Genomic DNA, 15,964 nt, shown 5'->3' on the forward strand with positions numbered 1-15,964 from the left:
TTCTAATCACATTTCAAAGTTGTTCGACGAAATCCAATTAATAGCCCAGCCTAAGACTCGGACAACGAGACAAAGTCCGATTATATAATTATTAAACCTTAGTCCTGTCACACCCTCCTTCTAATCCACAAATGAATAATTCAATCATACTAGTCATACAGTTGGACACGTGAGAATTCGAGTCAAATCAGTTCAGTCGGATTAAGCCTCGCCGATCTGGTGATTAAACTCTTAAGATAAATCACAACCAGCCAAACGTCCAATAAAAAATCACAAGCGACAAAACCCAGTAAAGTGTACGTGGGCCCACTGAATTGGCTGTGGCAGAGGAGCAACTCTGTTTGGCTCCCATGGAAAAGTCAACAAAGGCCAGCAACAAGGGAGCTTAGAAACTCTCTCCCGCCTGTTTCTGGAAAACTGAAACAGCCTCCCTTCGTTCGACGAGAGATTTTCATTTCTTTGTTTGCGATTTCTTCGGCAGAAGAAGGCCGGGAAGCTTTCGTGCCAGTTAATTTTTTTTTTCTTGGGTGATTCTCATATAGCTCTTGTTGCTGTTTCGGCATCTAGTCGGGAGTGGTGGCGACAGGGAGTGATGGCGCGGGTGCGGCGTTCTAGTTTTGTTCTCGTATTTGTTGTGTTTCTTTGCGTCGGACTGTTGAGAACAGAGGGGCAAAAGTTGCCTGTAGCAGAAGGTACGCAATTTTCTCTGGTTTTGATTGCTGAGTTTTTTTAAGGTAGAACCGGGGAAGATCGTGTGATTCTGTGAAGCTTTTCTTCCTTGAACGGCCGCTTTTTTTGTTTTTTTTTTGTGTTTCTCTAACTGCTATCCTTTTCTCTAAAGTCGAGCTTTCTCTCTGTTTACATGCTCCTGAAAATTCAAAGTTTTATCAGATGGTTCAGACTTCCTAATTCCTATGGGAAGGTCATCGATCGATTTTTTGCTGAATTTGAAGTTAATTAGAAATGGAAATTAATTATTCTCCCTCTTTCTTTCTCTCGCTTCTGAATTACGGATTTCTTTATGGTTTTTTGTAAGTCGCTACGTGAGTATCAACTCTCTGTTACTTTCAGCTTGTCTGGTTTTCGCTCCTTGTTGCCGAGTTGCAATTTGTATTTCTGCAACTCCGCATTGATGATCGAATGAAGAACTATTTCTATAGAGACGGTGAACTAAGGCGGCCTCTCTTTTAGATCTATTTGTCGTCGAGAACTCTCTTTTCTATCATCTTTTTTTGTCGAGAACTAGACAAGGGTCACCTGATTTTGAGGTACTCTTATTTCCGATCAACAAAATGCCTGATTTCTTTTCCGATCATCTACTGCCGGAATTGGAGAACCGGTGGCCAATTAATATTTCAAGTGCATGTCGTATTCTCAGACGAGGATGTTGTAGTTATCTACGATTTACCCCTCGGCTTTTTCCTATCTCTGGTTTAACAAAGGAAAATTGCTGGACGCGTTCTTGGCGGCACGGAACATTTCTAAAACAAAAAATCGTCCAGCTCACATTCATTCGCAGTTTTTTCACATGATTTCACGTGGCAACCAAATTTAAGCCCACCTCTTTGTCGTTTGTAAACGCTCTCAGGCGGGACAGAGCCGGCCATGTACGGCCTAAGGCTTGGTAATGACTTGTGATTGTGACTTATTCTGTTCTTTGACAATTTCGTACGGACTCGGTCCTTGAACCCGGCCTACTGTAGGTCTATTGAACCCGGCCTACTGTAGTTCTATTGAACCCAGCCAACGGTGGGTTCTTGGCCACCGCTATCTAATGTTGACGAAATATTAAATTGTTATTCGCGCGCGTCTTAAATCCAGGCGTACTGAAACTGCTGCTCTTGCTCTCTTTTTTGTTTTTTTAACACAACCAGAGGCCGTACTGAGAGCTATTGGAAACAAGTTGGGGAAGAGGGATTGGGATTTCGACATAAATCCTTGCAATGGAACGGCACCATGGGTGACAGAAAAGCAGGGAAACTATGAGAATAACGTCACTTGCGACTGTTCGTACGAGAAATCCACAGTTTGCCATGTCATTCGCGTGTATGAAGTCTCAAACTCCACCTTCTATTACTTTCCTGCATCTCATGTTGTTCTTTTCAATTGCTATGCTAGCAGTTGAATTCTGCGTCAGCCGCATAGCTCATAAAATATAGCCGTCGCATTGGTGCTAGAGCTCTGTCTTTTATGTAGCGAACGATATACGTTAATATTGGTGGTTCTATAGTAAGACTTAACCGTGTTCATTTGCAACTCTATCCTCTGCATAAATGTGTGGATAAGCCATGTAACTGGTAGAATGGAAATGACAACACAAGGGCGTCTGTTACTCTGTTAAGATCTACCCTGACTTGTCTTCCTTCGGTTGTATCATCCGATTTCAGTGTGCTCAAGGGTCAAAATCTCAACGCTGTACTGCCGGAGGAGTTTGCTAATCTTACCTTCCTTCAGCAGATGTAAGTGGTCTAACTTTTAATTCAGTATACTCTACGACTATCATATATTGAAGTAAATGCATAAAAAGATTGATGGTTTAATCCTACCTTTTGCTCTTTTATAACAGCGATCTCACTCGTAACTACCTCAATGGCTCCATCCCTTCGGCATGGGCTTCTCTTCCTCTTACCTTTTTGTAACCCTTCCATCTCAATCACTCTGTTGCTCTATTAACTTGATTATGGTTTCGAACAATCTGCGATTTTAATGCTTACCTTATGTATCTACATTTCAGATCACTCCTGGGGAACAGAATCTCAGGGACGATTCCAAAGGAGCTTGGAAACATTGACTCGCTCGCTGAACTGTACGTTATTTGAGATTGCGTTGTTACATTTTATTGAAATTAAAAGATGTGAGCTTCGTAATTGCAATTAGACATTCATGATCATCATACAGGATCATACAGGATAACTCGCTCAGAGGACCCCTCCCTCCAGAATTGGGTAAATTGGTCAACTTGCAGAGATTGTAAGACTTCTCCTGTTGTCTTTATTTTTCAAGGATGTCCAACTAATTAATTATTCTATGGAAAAGTATTCTTTAATGGTAATCCACTTGTGTTTTGCCGACGCAGTCTTGCTTCTGGGAATTACTTCACTGGTCCATTGCCGACAACATTTGGAGAGCTTAAAAATTTAACGGATTTGTGAGTTAAATATTCTTGTTCTAGCTACTAACGATTTCGACAATGAGAAAAACTAAACTTTAGTTTATTGTTGCAGTAGAATTGACGGGAACAATATATCTGGGAAGATTCCTTCGTTTATTGGGAACTGGATAAACCTAGACATACTGTACGAAGCTCATTTAATCTGAATGTTATGCCTCTCCAACAAAATTTTCCTTAACATCAAATTTTAAACTACTGCAGAGATATGCTAGGCACATCCATGGAAGGACCTATTCCTTCTACCATATCTCTCCTTCACAATCTAACTGAACTGTAAGAACATCTACCTTGACAGTATGCTTGTGACTTTTGGTGGGGTTCTCCCATAATGATGCTAAAATTTTCCATATGATATCAATTCTGACACAATTTTATATTTTCAGGAGGATATCTGACTTGCACGGATCAAGCAATCCTTTTCCTCCGCTGAAAAATTTAACTAAATTGAAATATTTGTGAGTAACAAAATTTTCTAAACTCCATTGCATAAACAATTCAACTCTCTTTTGTTTCATGTGCTCATGCAAAGTTTTCTTCTTGGATATGAGGCAGGACATTGAGGAATTGTTCTATTTCTGATGAAATCCCACCATACATCGGGACCATGAGCGACCTAAAATCTTTGTAAGTTGAAGTTTCTGAATAATACTTGTAAAAATCAAGATTTGGGTGAAGTAAGAGGAGAAAATTGAGAGGAAAAAGAGGAAGGAAAAGGAAATTTTTCTGAAGAGACTGAAAAGGCTTTGTTGGGGATCGTGCACTAATTTTTAGACCTTTTATCTATTTGTTTTGTATTACAAATTACAAAAATGTGCCTATACACTTATAAACTTCAAACTCCTTATATCTCTTTAACTACACATCTTGTGTACATGAAAATTTAACTACCGACATAATGTAACATGCAGAAGAAGATTACATAACGAAAATTAACCACAGAGGTGGTAAAATGACCAAAATACCCCTGAATGTATTTTCTAACATTACTAGCTTCAGTGCTTCCCAAATTTCTTGTGGTTTCTGAAAGTACAAAATGATGGTATGGAATTTCAATATCACTTTTTTATTTTATTTTTTCTATTTTTAACATAGACATGTGAAGCAATGTTGATAACTTGGACAAGTTACGCTGCCACTACATGGATAGTCTATTGTCTCAAATTTATGTTGTAATGGTAGACACAAACAGTTTAAAGATGGGCCTCCAGGAACAGCAAGGAGCAAACAGATGCATTCTAATTCACATTAACCAAATTATCTGATTCTCATGTTGTCAATCCTTTTTCTTAGCTATGGACATCAAGGTCCAAACCAAAATGACCTCATAAAAATCCATTGTCTGCTTGCACTTTAAATTACATAGTTATTATCCAAGGTGTCAAACATTTAATGATTATGGCAGCTAAAATCAAATATCCATGAAAACAAAGTTAGACTACAACATAATTTTAAAGGCAATCCTATGAAGTTCTTTTCTTATGACATTTTTGCAGGGATCTCAGCTTTAACCAGTTAACTGGAGAAATTCCTGGCAACTTTGACGATATGGGCAGCATAGATAATCTGTAAGCATTATGGACATTAAAACTTAGACCTTCACATTATTTTCATTTTTTTTTCTTTTCCCACAGAAAGTTTAGATCTTTAAGTTAAATATAAGAATGTTATGTACTTCAATTTTTTGGTGTTGACCTGGATACCCAGCAGCGAAATCCTGCATTTTGACCTTAATCACAAGCTACATATTGTCCACTATAGGTATCTGACCAGCAACATGCTAACTGGAAGAATACCTGATTGGTTCTTTAGAAGTGGGCATGATTTGTGAGTATTCATTTTATTGAAATCTCGAAATTCCATCTGGTTGTATTGTTTTGAATTTTGGACTTCTCCTTTCACCTTGAAAATAATTGCTAACGTTTTGGCTTTATCTTTTGAAGGGACATATCATATAACAATTTTACTGACCCCCCTTCACAGACAACTTGCTCTCAGGGAAAGCTGTAAGAGGATCTCATTCTAGGCTATTGATCGCTTTTCATTTCTAATTCCATCTTTCCTTTGTTTTTGTTTCTAATTGGTTTCCACGCATATCACATACAGGAACTATATTGCGACTTTTTTCTCAGCTCAAGACAGTTCGTAAGCTTTACTTTTAAACTCAATCTCTTAGTTTGAACTACATGAAGGCTAAAGTCCTGATTTATTTATATCCTTTGTAGGATCCCAACATGCATGAGAAGGAGCCTCCCCTGCTCTGGCGAAGCAAGAAGTATGTGAATTTCTGAGCATTGGTTGCTCTGTCTCCATCAATTATGAAGTTACAGTCATAACTTATGTCATTAGCTTATGCATTTAAGCACATGGAAATTTTTATAAGCTCTACATTTTTTAAGACACTAATCTAGTTTTATCAAATGCAGATTATGAAATTTTTATTAATTGTGGTGGTCCAAAATTGAATATTGGTGATCGCGAATATGAAGCAGATGTACAGACTAGGGGACCATCAGTATTTTACTCTACAGAGAAGTGGGGGTACAGCAGTACAGGAGATTTTATTACTGCATCTAATGCACCTTACACTGCATCAAACATATCAACTGTGACTTCGTCTGAGATGCCAGCTCTTTATGAGACAGCTCGCCTTTCCCCTTTATCTCTCAAGTATTATGGATTTTGCTTGCAAGAAGGGAATTATACGGTTGGGCTTCATTTTGCGGAAATAGTATTCACAGATAATGAAACATATAGCAGTGTTGGGCGGCGCTTATTTGATGTATCTATCCAGGTATTCAAGCATCTCTTTATGGAACTAGTCACATCACTATGGTGCCGCCAAAAGATGGCATTCAAATAAGCAGAGCTTGACCCTCTTGTAATTACTGTGGCATTTATTTTTATTAAGGGTACTTACCATTATATCAAGCATTCAATTAAATGTATCCAGATCAAAAGAGCAATGCCTTATCGGGTTTTTTATATTTTCAAAGTAGCAAGCAGTTGATCATTTGCAGCTTTGGTATAAGAAATGCCTTTAGTACCTCTTGGAATCAGCAGATTGATTGAACAGTGTAACATGCAAGACAATAGTTTGCATTTATTTGCATCTCTCTCTCTCTCTCTCTCTCTCTCTCTCTCTCCTCTGCACTTGTGACTGACACACAGATTGATTTCTTGGCTGGTGCTTGGTCTGGGCTAATCTTCCTGCCGAAGAACATGAAACTTCGAATCTAATGATTTATATTACTGATTCGCGGCAGGGGCAGATAATGCTGAATGATTTTGACATTGAAAAAGAAGCTGGAGGATCTGGTAAAGGATTTGTTCAGAATTATACAGCTATGGTCTCAGGTCCCAGTCATACTCTTGAAATCCATTTATATTGGGCTGGAAAAGGAACGATTGCCATCCCTTCTAGAGGTTCTTATGGACCTCTTATATCTGCTATCACTGTGACACCAAGTAAGAACTTTCTTTGTCTATATCTATTGCCTCATCTTTTTGTCAGCTTTAAAGGAATAATAACTCATAACTTTCTATACGTAGACTTTAAACCTGATCTTGGTGATGATGGACTCTCTGTTGGAGCTATTATTGGTATTGTCATTGGTTCACTTGTGGTGGTTGCCTTCATTGTGATACTTCTTTGGATGAAAGGTTGCTTTGGAGGAAAAGACCTTAGAGATAAAGGTGAAGTATAAGTTGAGATATTCTTCATAAAATCTTTCTTTTAGCAACTCAGACACTGAGTTTTCAGTTATATTAGTTGCATTGTTTTATTTTAAAACAACATCATCTGTAGTCGTATGAGTTGTTTTTTTAGTTCACAATGACTTTCATCATTTTTCAGAATTTCAAGGTCTTGAGTTACAGACAGGTTACTTCAGCTTAAAACAGATTAAAGCAGCCACCAAGAACTTTGATCCAGAAAATAAAATTGGAGAAGGCGGGTTTGGGCCAGTCTACAAGGTTCATACAATCTGATGATCATACTTGCTTCTAACGTTCTCATCATTAAGTACTGCCTTGCCATTCTTCCTTCATGAAATCTGATGCCAATAATACACTTTTTGTTCATAGGGCATTCTTCCTGATGGCTCTGTCATTGCAGTCAAGCAGCTTTCTTCAAAGTCAAAGCAAGGAAACCGGGAGTTTGTGAATGAGATTGGCATGATATCGGCTTTACAGCACCCCAACCTTGTGAAGCTTTTTGGATGTTGTATTGAAGGGAATCAGTTGCTGTTAATATATGAATACATGGAAAACAATAGCCTTGCCCGTGCTCTATTTGGTAAGTGTAAACAATTTCCCGTTCCTAGATATTATGGTCAATGATGTCTTTTGGACAAAATGATTAAAGACTGACTACCTATAGGCCGTGAGGAGCACCGATTGAGACTGGACTGGCCCACAAGACGGACGATTTGCCTTGGGATAGCAAGGGGCTTAACCTATCTTCATGAAGAGTCCAGGCTGAAGATAGTTCACAGAGACATCAAGGCTACCAATGTCCTACTTGATAAGAATCTCAATGCAAAAATATCCGACTTTGGTTTAGCAAAACTTGATGAAGGGGAGGATACCCATATAAGCACACGAATAGCTGGAACTATGTGAGTTATGGTTTTGTCTTCCGCCCGTTTTTTCTTTCTTTTCTGATTCACCAGGTGAGTTTTGTTGAGAATTTAATAACACAAGCATGGTAAGGAAGAACTTTTTATTTCTTTTTCAAGAACCAATGTATGATAAGAATATTATCCTGCTTGCTCGATATCTCAATATAACCGAATCGCCATTTAAATAAAAAGAAAATAGTATATCCTGTATATGACAAACTAAGCAGAGTGAAAGTTGAGAAAGCATTACCTGAAATCAAGAACTGAAAAGATCTAGCTTTTAATGCCATCACGGTGGTATAGTAAAGTTGCTAATATGATATGAAATACATTATCAGTTGTTTAGTTCAGTGTACAAGCATCATATAGATGTAATACTGAAAATTACCAAGAAAAATCAGGACTAGAATAACATTATGTTCATTAGTTAGATGAACAAGAGTATTTCAACCATTCTAAAAGGATATTTTCTTAATTTTTTGTAAAAGTCCTCCTTGGTATGTTGATGTGACTTACTAATGACAATTTTTTCAGTGGATATATGGCTCCAGAATATGCCATGAGGGGTTACTTGACGGACAAAGCAGATGTCTACAGTTATGGAGTTGTACTACTGGAGATCGTGAGTGGAAAGAGCAACACAAACTATAGGCCGAAGGAGGAATTTGTTTATCTTCTTGATTGGGTAAGTATCTTCTTAGACATACTGGATTCACATGCTTTACGTTTATTTCTTGAGAGGATATGTAACTATTTCCTTTCTTTAATAGGCCTATGTCTTACAAGAAAAGGGTGATCTCCTTGAACTCGTTGATCCAAGCCTCGGATCAGACTACAAAAAGGAAGAAGCCCAGAGAATGCTGAAATTGGCTCTCCTATGCACCAGTCCCTCTCCTACTCTGAGGCCCAATATGTCTACAGTAGTGAGCATGCTTGAAGGGCAAGTGACTGTCAGCACCGCACTCAGAAACCCTGGTTCTTCCAACGAAGATATGAGGTTTAAGGCGTTTGAGAAGTTATCACATGATAGTCAAATCCAAGGGACTTCGACGGATGGGCCTTGGAGTGGGTCATCCATGTCAATGTCACTCCAGAGTTACAAAACCGAAGACACTACTGAAAAAACCTCAGCCAATAGGCTTCTCCCTAATAATAATATCATCGATCTAGAATGATCACAATTTCGAAGATCTCTTGTCAAAGCTTTGGCTCACTTTAGTTCAGTTGTTGCTTTGCTTCTATATACTTCTGTCATGCCTCCGGTGCAGGCCTTCACTCGCTAGTTGGAGTCTTGGACATTCAAGAGCAGATGAGTAAGCATTCTAGTGCCTCTGTTTTCCACACGCGGCTACTTGTTAAGAGTGCTGTATTTTCTTTTATGTACTTACTGGAACTAGTTATGGTGGTTCGTTATTCTTTGCCCATTGTGTATTGCTAAAACTTTCTGATTGTTATTTTGGCTATATTATTAACAACAGAATCGTCAGTTCGTCACTGCTCTCCGCCTTACAGCGGAAATTCTTTTGTTTCATGCCGAGGTTTTGCGACGCCTTAAGCCTTTTGACCTTGTTGTCTATTTGTCCCTTTATGTTGCTTTGAATAGGATAAAATTTGCCGTTAATCAGTTTTACAGCGATTCACAGTTCTCACTTTTCAATTGGTGATTTTTGTTCCTCGAATGAATGAGTTTACAGTTTTAACCAAATCTCCCTAGTTTTCGTTCCCTTCTATTTATCTGGACACTCGTGAGCATCCTCACGTGCACTCATATGGGCGAGTTCAGGGGCCCTTCACCTCTAGCGTGATTGGTGATTGGTCCAATGTGGTATTTTTCATCGTTCAAATGGTAATACGAGAATCTCTAATCTCTTATGTTCAAAAAGGTCAATTTAGGATTGCGCCCTGGGAGCTTTAAGCATGTCGTTTACTTGTTGCCCGAAAAGATGATACCTTCCCGCGCGATCAAGCACACCCAGGCTGGGCCTGCCCTTCCTCTCTTTTTCCCCAAGCACACACATCAACGTCTTCGTCTACATAAATTCATGGTCTCCATTGTTCCGTAGTTTGTCCCTGCAACGGCCTCCGCATAACGGCCCTCCTTCTCTGTCCAATTGCCGAATATGGGTATAAAATTGAAACGTCCCGATACCGGATGAGAATCCTTCAGCGCCCAAGTCCCAATCTCCTATCTGCTCTAATGGAAGGAGACTCGAATTGCGGCTCCGACAACTTCTTCGAGGCTTCTGAAAGATTTCCTTTTCCTGACCGCGAGAAGGACGCACGCCAATTTGACGTCACCTCCGATTTGTCTCAGATTTCTGAAATCGATTCCGTAACAAATAAGTCTCAAGGCAAGGCAATTGAATCTCCACTTGAAACTTCTCCCCCTCTTTCCCGACAGGGATCATCCGTCCAGTTTACCGGCCGGGAAGGTTTTGTTTATGATGGGATGGATTCCTCAGACTCCTCTTTGTTGTCAGCGGTTTATCAGAAGGGAGACGGAGATAGTATGAGAGGAAGGAGAAACAAATTTCTATCTGCGTTGAGAGTCCCGGAAAACGTACAGGATCAAGCGGTATCTCCTCGTTTTAGGTCAAATTCCGGCGGAATTAGTGCTAAAGTTAGTCGAAATAATGAAAATTCTATCATTTCGGACGCGAGGAACGAGCTAATGGAGAAGTCGGAAACGGTTGATTCTTCTTTTCGAGATGGTGATATTTCTTCTTCAAACCTTCTGGTTGCCTTGGCTGGTTTAGTGATTAAAGCAATCCTGTTTCAAATAAGTTTACTAATTAGCTTCGTCACGTTTCCGATTTGGTTGACGAGCTGCTCTCTAATGCTAGTTACCCATCCTTTCCGAACTATGAGGATTGCCAAAGATCTGTTCTTTGACAGTCTTTCACGAATCTGTGGTTATGTATTTTCTAGGTTATGCCCAGCTCTATATCAACGCTTTAGCGGCCGGCAGTCCTTTGGGAAGTATGTTGTAGAAATTGCAAGAGGATGCTTTTGGTCGTTTTACATTTGTTTTGTGTTAACTGGCATTTTCGTAATGGCGTTTGTAACTAGTGGATTTGTGATGAGGTGGTTTGTGCAAGAGCCAGTTCGAATGAAGGAGACTTTGAATTTCGATTATACAAAGGCTAGTCCAGTAGCATTTGTCCCTGTTTTATCGTGTCATGGGGTTTCTGCGTGTACCACACAGAGCGAAAAGGTTGATGTTGGAAGATTGACCAGCTCTCGTGTTATTCCATCTAATCATGATCTACAGATTGACGTTTCATTTACTTTGCCTGAATCAGATTATAATAGGAGGCTTGGTATTTTTCAGGTAAGGTTTTCTGTTCTCTGAGAGTTCTTTTTCTTTTTTAATATTGTTCTTTATATGTTTCTTATTTGGTTTGCAGTCCTTTTCTTATCTCGAGTTTTGCTGTTTATCACAAATTTAAGTCCCTGATAATGGATGGGACTTGTCCAAGGAAAGAAAAGTTTGATATGGAATTAGAGTGAGATATTTGATATAAGTCGCTGATATTTGATAAAAGTTTGATATGCTGTATGAGTCTATCCAAGTGACCAATTAGGGCCTCTGTTGGGAATATAAGTGCCTGAAGTATTGATTATCTAAGTTTTCCTCAAAATGATTGACATTCTCAGCCTTAAAGCATATACACTGTTCTTGGTTGCTGCTGTTAGTATTAGCTAATTGATCATCTCTTTTGAAAAATCATAATTGTTCTCAGGGAGAAATCTCATACAAATCATGCACGGGAGTCAAAAAGTATTTCCTCCCAATTTTGTCCTTGTGTGTTGTGATGCATGTTTCTTGTAATCAGATTTATATTTAGACCTCCATAGCATTCTGTTCCTAAGCATCCATTTTTTCTTCTCTTCGAGTTGGACAATGACTGTATTTATTACCATTGATCTTTTTCATTCTGATGATGGTTTTGAGAATATTCAATGGGTTTCATTCTTAGATTTTTACTGTCTTCAGATTAGAGTGGATGTTGTATCCATAAATGGCAAAGTAACCGGCAGTTCAAGTCACCCATGCATGCTGCGATTTAAAAGTTCCCCTATCCGCTACATGGAGACACTCCTAAAAAGTGGGCCTTTAATTGCGGGCTATTTGTCTGAGTCTCAAACAGTGAACCTAAGAATGACGCAGTTTACTGAAGGAGAGGAAGCAACTGCATGCTTGAGAGTCATCCTTGAGCAACGGGCTGAATTCAGGCCTGGGGCCGGTATACCTGAGATTTATACAGCATCACTAGTTCTTGAATCCAAACTTCCTCTGTTTAAGAGGATAATATGGAAGTGGAAGAATACAATATTCATCTGGCTCAGCGTGTGGATATTTGTGATAGAATTACTGTTTATTCTGGTCTGTTGTCGACCTCTTATTCTCCCTAGGGCTAAGCCGAGGGATGGCCCTGCTAACCGAACATAAAGCTGTAGTAAGCTAGATCTACCTGAACAGGAAGCAATTATTCTGAGGAAACCACCTTATATCTAATGCAAGCTGTTATCAGTGATCTCTCTGCAGGCAACAAATCCAAATAACTGCTGGTACTGGTGGTCGTGTACAACCTTCTGTTATTGTCTGAATAAAATTCTATTTTATGATTCAGTTTTGAAAAAGAATAACAAGAGAATCATATTTTTATCCTTTATTTCTCTTGCTTATTCTATTTTATCTGTTTGAAATGACTGCTTATTATTGTTCTCACACCTTTTAGGGTTAATGATGACTGCACTATAGACTTTCCAGTACAAATAACATTCTACCAAATTACAGCAATTTTAAAAAATAGAACGACATTCAGCATATATAGGTCTTCTACACCTAGGAATTGAAATCTGATTTCCAAGAGTGATATGCAAGCTAATAGAAAACTGTATATCTTATTTATCCTAAGTCTAAGCAAATTGATTAGGCTATTTTGGTTTTTCACTTCAATCATTTTCATTGTTATATTTAAGATTATGTAGTCACTTTGGTTGAATAGTGCATGTTCTTCATAGGAGATAACATAATCACTCCAACTTTTTTTATTATTAAATAATCAAATTAGCCTTTGAATAGCACATGTTCTCCAGAGAGATGACATTATCACTCCAAGTTTTTTTATTAAATAATCAAATTAGACTACGTTATCTTGCAATTGATATTCTTTTTGCAGAACAGAATTTCCTCCTGGCTCGTATCCAGTGTTTAATTGTGTAAACCCCATTCAGTAACTCAGTTCAAAAGAACATTTCAGGCATTGTTAATTTGTCAAATTTTGTTGCTGTAGCTTCAATTCTATATTCTCATAGATTTGTTAAGTGTGATGTTATTCTCATGCATTCTATCTTTCTGACAGTAAGTTGAATGATACAATCAGTGGATGTCCTAGAAGGCACTGCCAGAAATTTCTACATCGCCTTTGGGGTATGTCAGTTGCCATTAATCTCCTGATTCTACTTTTGCTGTAACAGCCAATTTTCTGTATTATGTTGTATTCATTGTATACTCTCTCACAAAAAGCTTTGCTAAAGCCACCGGTTGTGTGGAAATGGCTAGTGGTACAGAAAACCTGGAATATGTTTCAGCGCTACTAATATTTGGATACAGTGATCTTACATGTTAATATCAATAACCATAAGTTGTGCTTGAGAAAATTGTTAATTGTAAGATCTCAGATCATTCAGAGAATCAAAATATAGTGCTTGCATGTTTTGCATTTGCATTTTAGAATCTGTTTTTTGAACATGTAACGTTTTCAGTGGAATTATAAGGCAATATTTGGAACAGTTGATCAAAGAAATGACAGTCCTACGAGCTCAACCAGATGCCAGATTTAAATTCCAGGAACATTGTGCAAAAATTCGTTTCTACTGAAACTGTTCAGTTTATGGTAAGACTGACAAAGTAAAGATGCCTTTACAGAATGCCCAGGAGAGTTCCAGCTTCCATCTCCTACAAGAGAATACATACAAAATCAGTTTTCTTTATGGGAGTTTTGTACTGATTTAGTGATATATATATATGTCTTTAGAAGTTTTAAGTAAAAGGGAGCTCGCTCAAAAGGTCTAGGGAAAGTAGTCTTTTCTGAAAAGGAGGAAATAGACTCAGTAAATAAACTTTGAATCTCCTTGCACGTTTAGAGTTTTCTTAAATTCAAAGCACTCGTTTATCTTCTTCCATAGTTCTTAACTGATTCATACAATCTCTTGGTTTCCTTGGTCTTGATTTTGCATCTTGAATCGCAATTTTGGCTAGTGATTTGAGGACAAATAGGATCTACGCATTCAAGAAACTACTAGTGGCAAACCAGTTGATTTTTTTTTTTTTTTTTAGCATTGAATCAATGTATCTTAATTCAAATATGAAACCTTGGGTAACGCAGAAATGTATTTCATATAAAAGGGTAATAATCTTGCTTCTTAATTTGATATTTCACATATGTTATATGCAGTGATAAATTACTAAAGCCATCAATTGTTTTTAAAATCTCTTGCTTGAAAATATGGGGCTATAACCTTCCAACCATCTTGAGGAATGGGGGAGGTTTAAAAATAAAAAAAGAACAGTCATTTTCATTCCTTCATCTGACGACAAGAAAACCCAAGCAGTATTCCATTTCTATACAAAGCTTTTAAGAGAAACAAAAGCAAAATTTACCATTTCATTCTTGTCGGTTGAAATAAGAAATCATTCTATGATAAGGTCATTGATAAGATAATAATTCCAGGAGGCAGGCATGTCAGTGTAAGCAGAACGTCTTCAGATTTAGCAGGAATTATTTCTCCTGGAGCTGCTGAGGAAGGAACCTCTCTTGATGATTTCTCTCAAGGGTTTGTTGGTAAAACGGATGAGATTGTAGGCCCATGCACCGCATATGGTCCCACAAAGCGGCCCCACCAGGTACACCCAAATGCTCTCGTAGCGATTTCCCACGATTGCCGGTCCCAGGCTCCTGGCCGGGTTCATCGAAGCCCCAGATATCGGCCTGCCATTGTTGTAGCTCACCAAGTCAGGGATGTTCAAATCTCATTACGCAGAAATGCAGAGGAGGCTGGAACATGAGTCTTACTTACCCTGCAAAAAGTACGTTTAACAGGACGGTTGCACCCACTGCAAGCCCAGCTAGTTCTCCAATCTGCACAAACGGTTAAAGACGAATTAAAGCAGTTCATCCAACTTGCAAGCAAGGGGAACGAGTGAAGGTGGATGGAGCGGTTAAGCAACTTGTCGACTAACCGCAGACGATTAACGATGCCTCTTCATAATATACAAGAGAAGAAAAATAACCGTGAAATTTTTCTGGGTAGAGATTTGTATCAAGAGCAACTTACTGCTCTGTTGTCTGTGGCAACACCGGAGATGACAAACATTAGGTAGAAGGAGATGATGAATTCCAAAATGAGGGACTGAATGTCTGATCCGACAGGGATGGTTCCCGGAAAATGCTCACGTTTGCCGCCAAATAACAAGCGGAGAGTTCCACTGGCAAGGGTTGACCCCAGAACTTGAGCAAAGATGTAAGCTGGGATCTGTTTAATTTAATCACCAAAGGTTCGAAAATCATTTGGAAAATAGTGTGATGTAGGATATGATCGGAGCAATTGTTTATACTGTTAGCCAGATTGATGCCGAGAAAGTGCTGATCGATTACCTGCTTCCATGGGAATCTGCCGCAAGTGGCAAAGGCGATCGAAACGGCTGGGTTGAAATGAGCACCGGAGATGTGGCCGACGGAGTAGACCATGACCATCACGACGAGGCCCCAAACGATGCAGATGCCCGGAAACGTGACGGATCCTTTGCTCAGGTTCACCATCACTGACGCGCATCCCGCAAATATCACAAAATATGTGCCAAATACTTCTGCAATTAACTGGGAACCATATGAAAGTAAATTTTACCGAGTGAGAAGACCAGTATAATTGAGTTTGTGGAGACAGTAAGTTGATAAAATGATCGCTGTACTCTCAAAAGAAAAGAAGAAGAACAAAGAGTCACCTTCTGCAAAAAAGATACAGACATCATAGAGTTGCACCCTCTTTCGATTTCCAGAGAATTACCGCTTTCTATGTGAACTACTGTTTCAGCTTTCATATTCCCATTCAATCCCTCTTCAACAAATTTTGAGTGGTTTCCATTGGTGCCGGAAATCTCCCCCAT

General features: G+C 38.8%; 3 protein-coding genes across 5 annotated transcripts; 2 read left to right on the forward strand and 1 right to left on the reverse strand.

Moving 5' to 3' along the window:
• Window positions 1-417: 417 nt before the first annotated feature.
• Window positions 418-9,285, forward strand: LOC137939471 (probable LRR receptor-like serine/threonine-protein kinase At1g53430). 2 transcript variants are annotated; one of them, XM_068784782.1, is made up of 24 exons: window positions 418-692; window positions 1,875-2,046; window positions 2,388-2,459; window positions 2,567-2,635; window positions 2,735-2,806; window positions 2,899-2,970; window positions 3,077-3,148; window positions 3,225-3,296; window positions 3,374-3,445; window positions 3,556-3,627; window positions 3,725-3,796; window positions 4,666-4,737; window positions 4,931-4,996; window positions 5,113-5,175; window positions 5,276-5,314; window positions 5,395-5,444; window positions 5,596-5,963; window positions 6,436-6,637; window positions 6,722-6,865; window positions 7,026-7,144; window positions 7,256-7,466; window positions 7,551-7,788; window positions 8,326-8,476; window positions 8,562-9,285. In XM_068784782.1, exons 1-24 carry the CDS (start codon window positions 593-595, stop codon window positions 8,964-8,966), a joined length of 3,045 nt encoding a protein of 1,014 aa, XP_068640883.1. In that variant the 5' UTR covers window positions 418-592; the 3' UTR covers window positions 8,967-9,285. The 2 variants fall into 2 exon arrangements, with proteins under 2 accessions (XP_068640883.1, XP_068640939.1); XM_068784838.1 differs by having other exon boundaries at window positions 3,228-3,296.
• Window positions 9,286-9,812: 527 nt separating this feature from the next.
• On the forward strand, window positions 9,813-13,465 carry LOC137940399 (seipin-2-like). 2 transcript variants are annotated; one of them, XR_011110325.1, is made up of 3 exons: window positions 9,813-11,122; window positions 11,789-12,363; window positions 13,161-13,465. XR_011110325.1 is itself a non-coding variant. In XM_068785481.1 (2 exons), exons 1-2 carry the CDS (start codon window positions 9,944-9,946, stop codon window positions 12,242-12,244), a joined length of 1,635 nt encoding a protein of 544 aa, XP_068641582.1. In that variant the 5' UTR covers window positions 9,813-9,943; the 3' UTR covers window positions 12,245-12,393. The 2 variants fall into 2 exon arrangements, 1 of the variants encoding a protein (XP_068641582.1); XM_068785481.1 differs by lacking the exon at window positions 13,161-13,465 and having other exon boundaries at window positions 11,789-12,393.
• A 1,004-nt stretch (window positions 13,466-14,469) lies between these two features.
• Window positions 14,470-15,964, reverse strand: LOC137955703 (aquaporin NIP1-1-like). Its single transcript, XM_068802785.1, has 5 exons — window positions 15,803-15,964; window positions 15,456-15,677; window positions 15,136-15,333; window positions 14,878-14,939; window positions 14,470-14,789 (listed from the first exon to the last, which is right to left on the reverse strand). Exons 1-5 carry the CDS (start codon window positions 15,962-15,964, stop codon window positions 14,570-14,572), a joined length of 864 nt encoding a protein of 287 aa, XP_068658886.1. The 3' UTR covers window positions 14,470-14,569.

The sequence above is a fragment of the Aristolochia californica genome, unplaced genomic scaffold (assembly GCF_029961685.1).
Source record: "Aristolochia californica isolate CCGP_79_NKW_82.1479 unplaced genomic scaffold, dmAriCali1.0.hap1 SCAF_1, whole genome shotgun sequence".
Classification (NCBI taxonomy): domain Eukaryota; kingdom Viridiplantae; phylum Streptophyta; class Magnoliopsida; order Piperales; family Aristolochiaceae; genus Aristolochia; species Aristolochia californica.

Excerpts from the sequence above, each read along its gene's own strand:
- LOC137939471 (XM_068784782.1), top strand. The coding sequence starts at position 593 with ATGGCGCGGGTGCGGCGTTCTAGTTTTGTTCTCGTATTTGTTGTGTTT. Across the intron at positions 693-1,874 it reads AAAGTTGCCTGTAGCAGAAG|AGGCCGTACTGAGAGCTATT; the intron begins GTACGCAATTTT and ends TAACACAACCAG. Across the intron at positions 7,789-8,325 it reads ACACGAATAGCTGGAACTAT|TGGATATATGGCTCCAGAAT; the intron begins GTGAGTTATGGT and ends CAATTTTTTCAG.
- LOC137940399 (XM_068785481.1), top strand. The coding sequence starts at position 9,944 with ATGAGAATCCTTCAGCGCCCAAGTCCCAATCTCCTATCTGCTCTAATG. Across the intron at positions 11,123-11,788 it reads GGAGGCTTGGTATTTTTCAG|ATTAGAGTGGATGTTGTATC; the intron begins GTAAGGTTTTCT and ends TACTGTCTTCAG.
- LOC137955703 (XM_068802785.1), bottom strand. The coding sequence starts at position 15,964 with ATGGGGGAGATTTCCGGCACCAATGGAAACCACTCAAAATTTGTTGAA. Across the intron at positions 15,678-15,802 it reads CTGTATCTTTTTTGCAGAAG|TTAATTGCAGAAGTATTTGG; the intron begins GTGACTCTTTGT and ends TATGGTTCCCAG. Across the intron at positions 14,790-14,877 it reads TTAAACGTACTTTTTGCAGG|GCCGATATCTGGGGCTTCGA; the intron begins GTAAGTAAGACT and ends CAACAATGGCAG.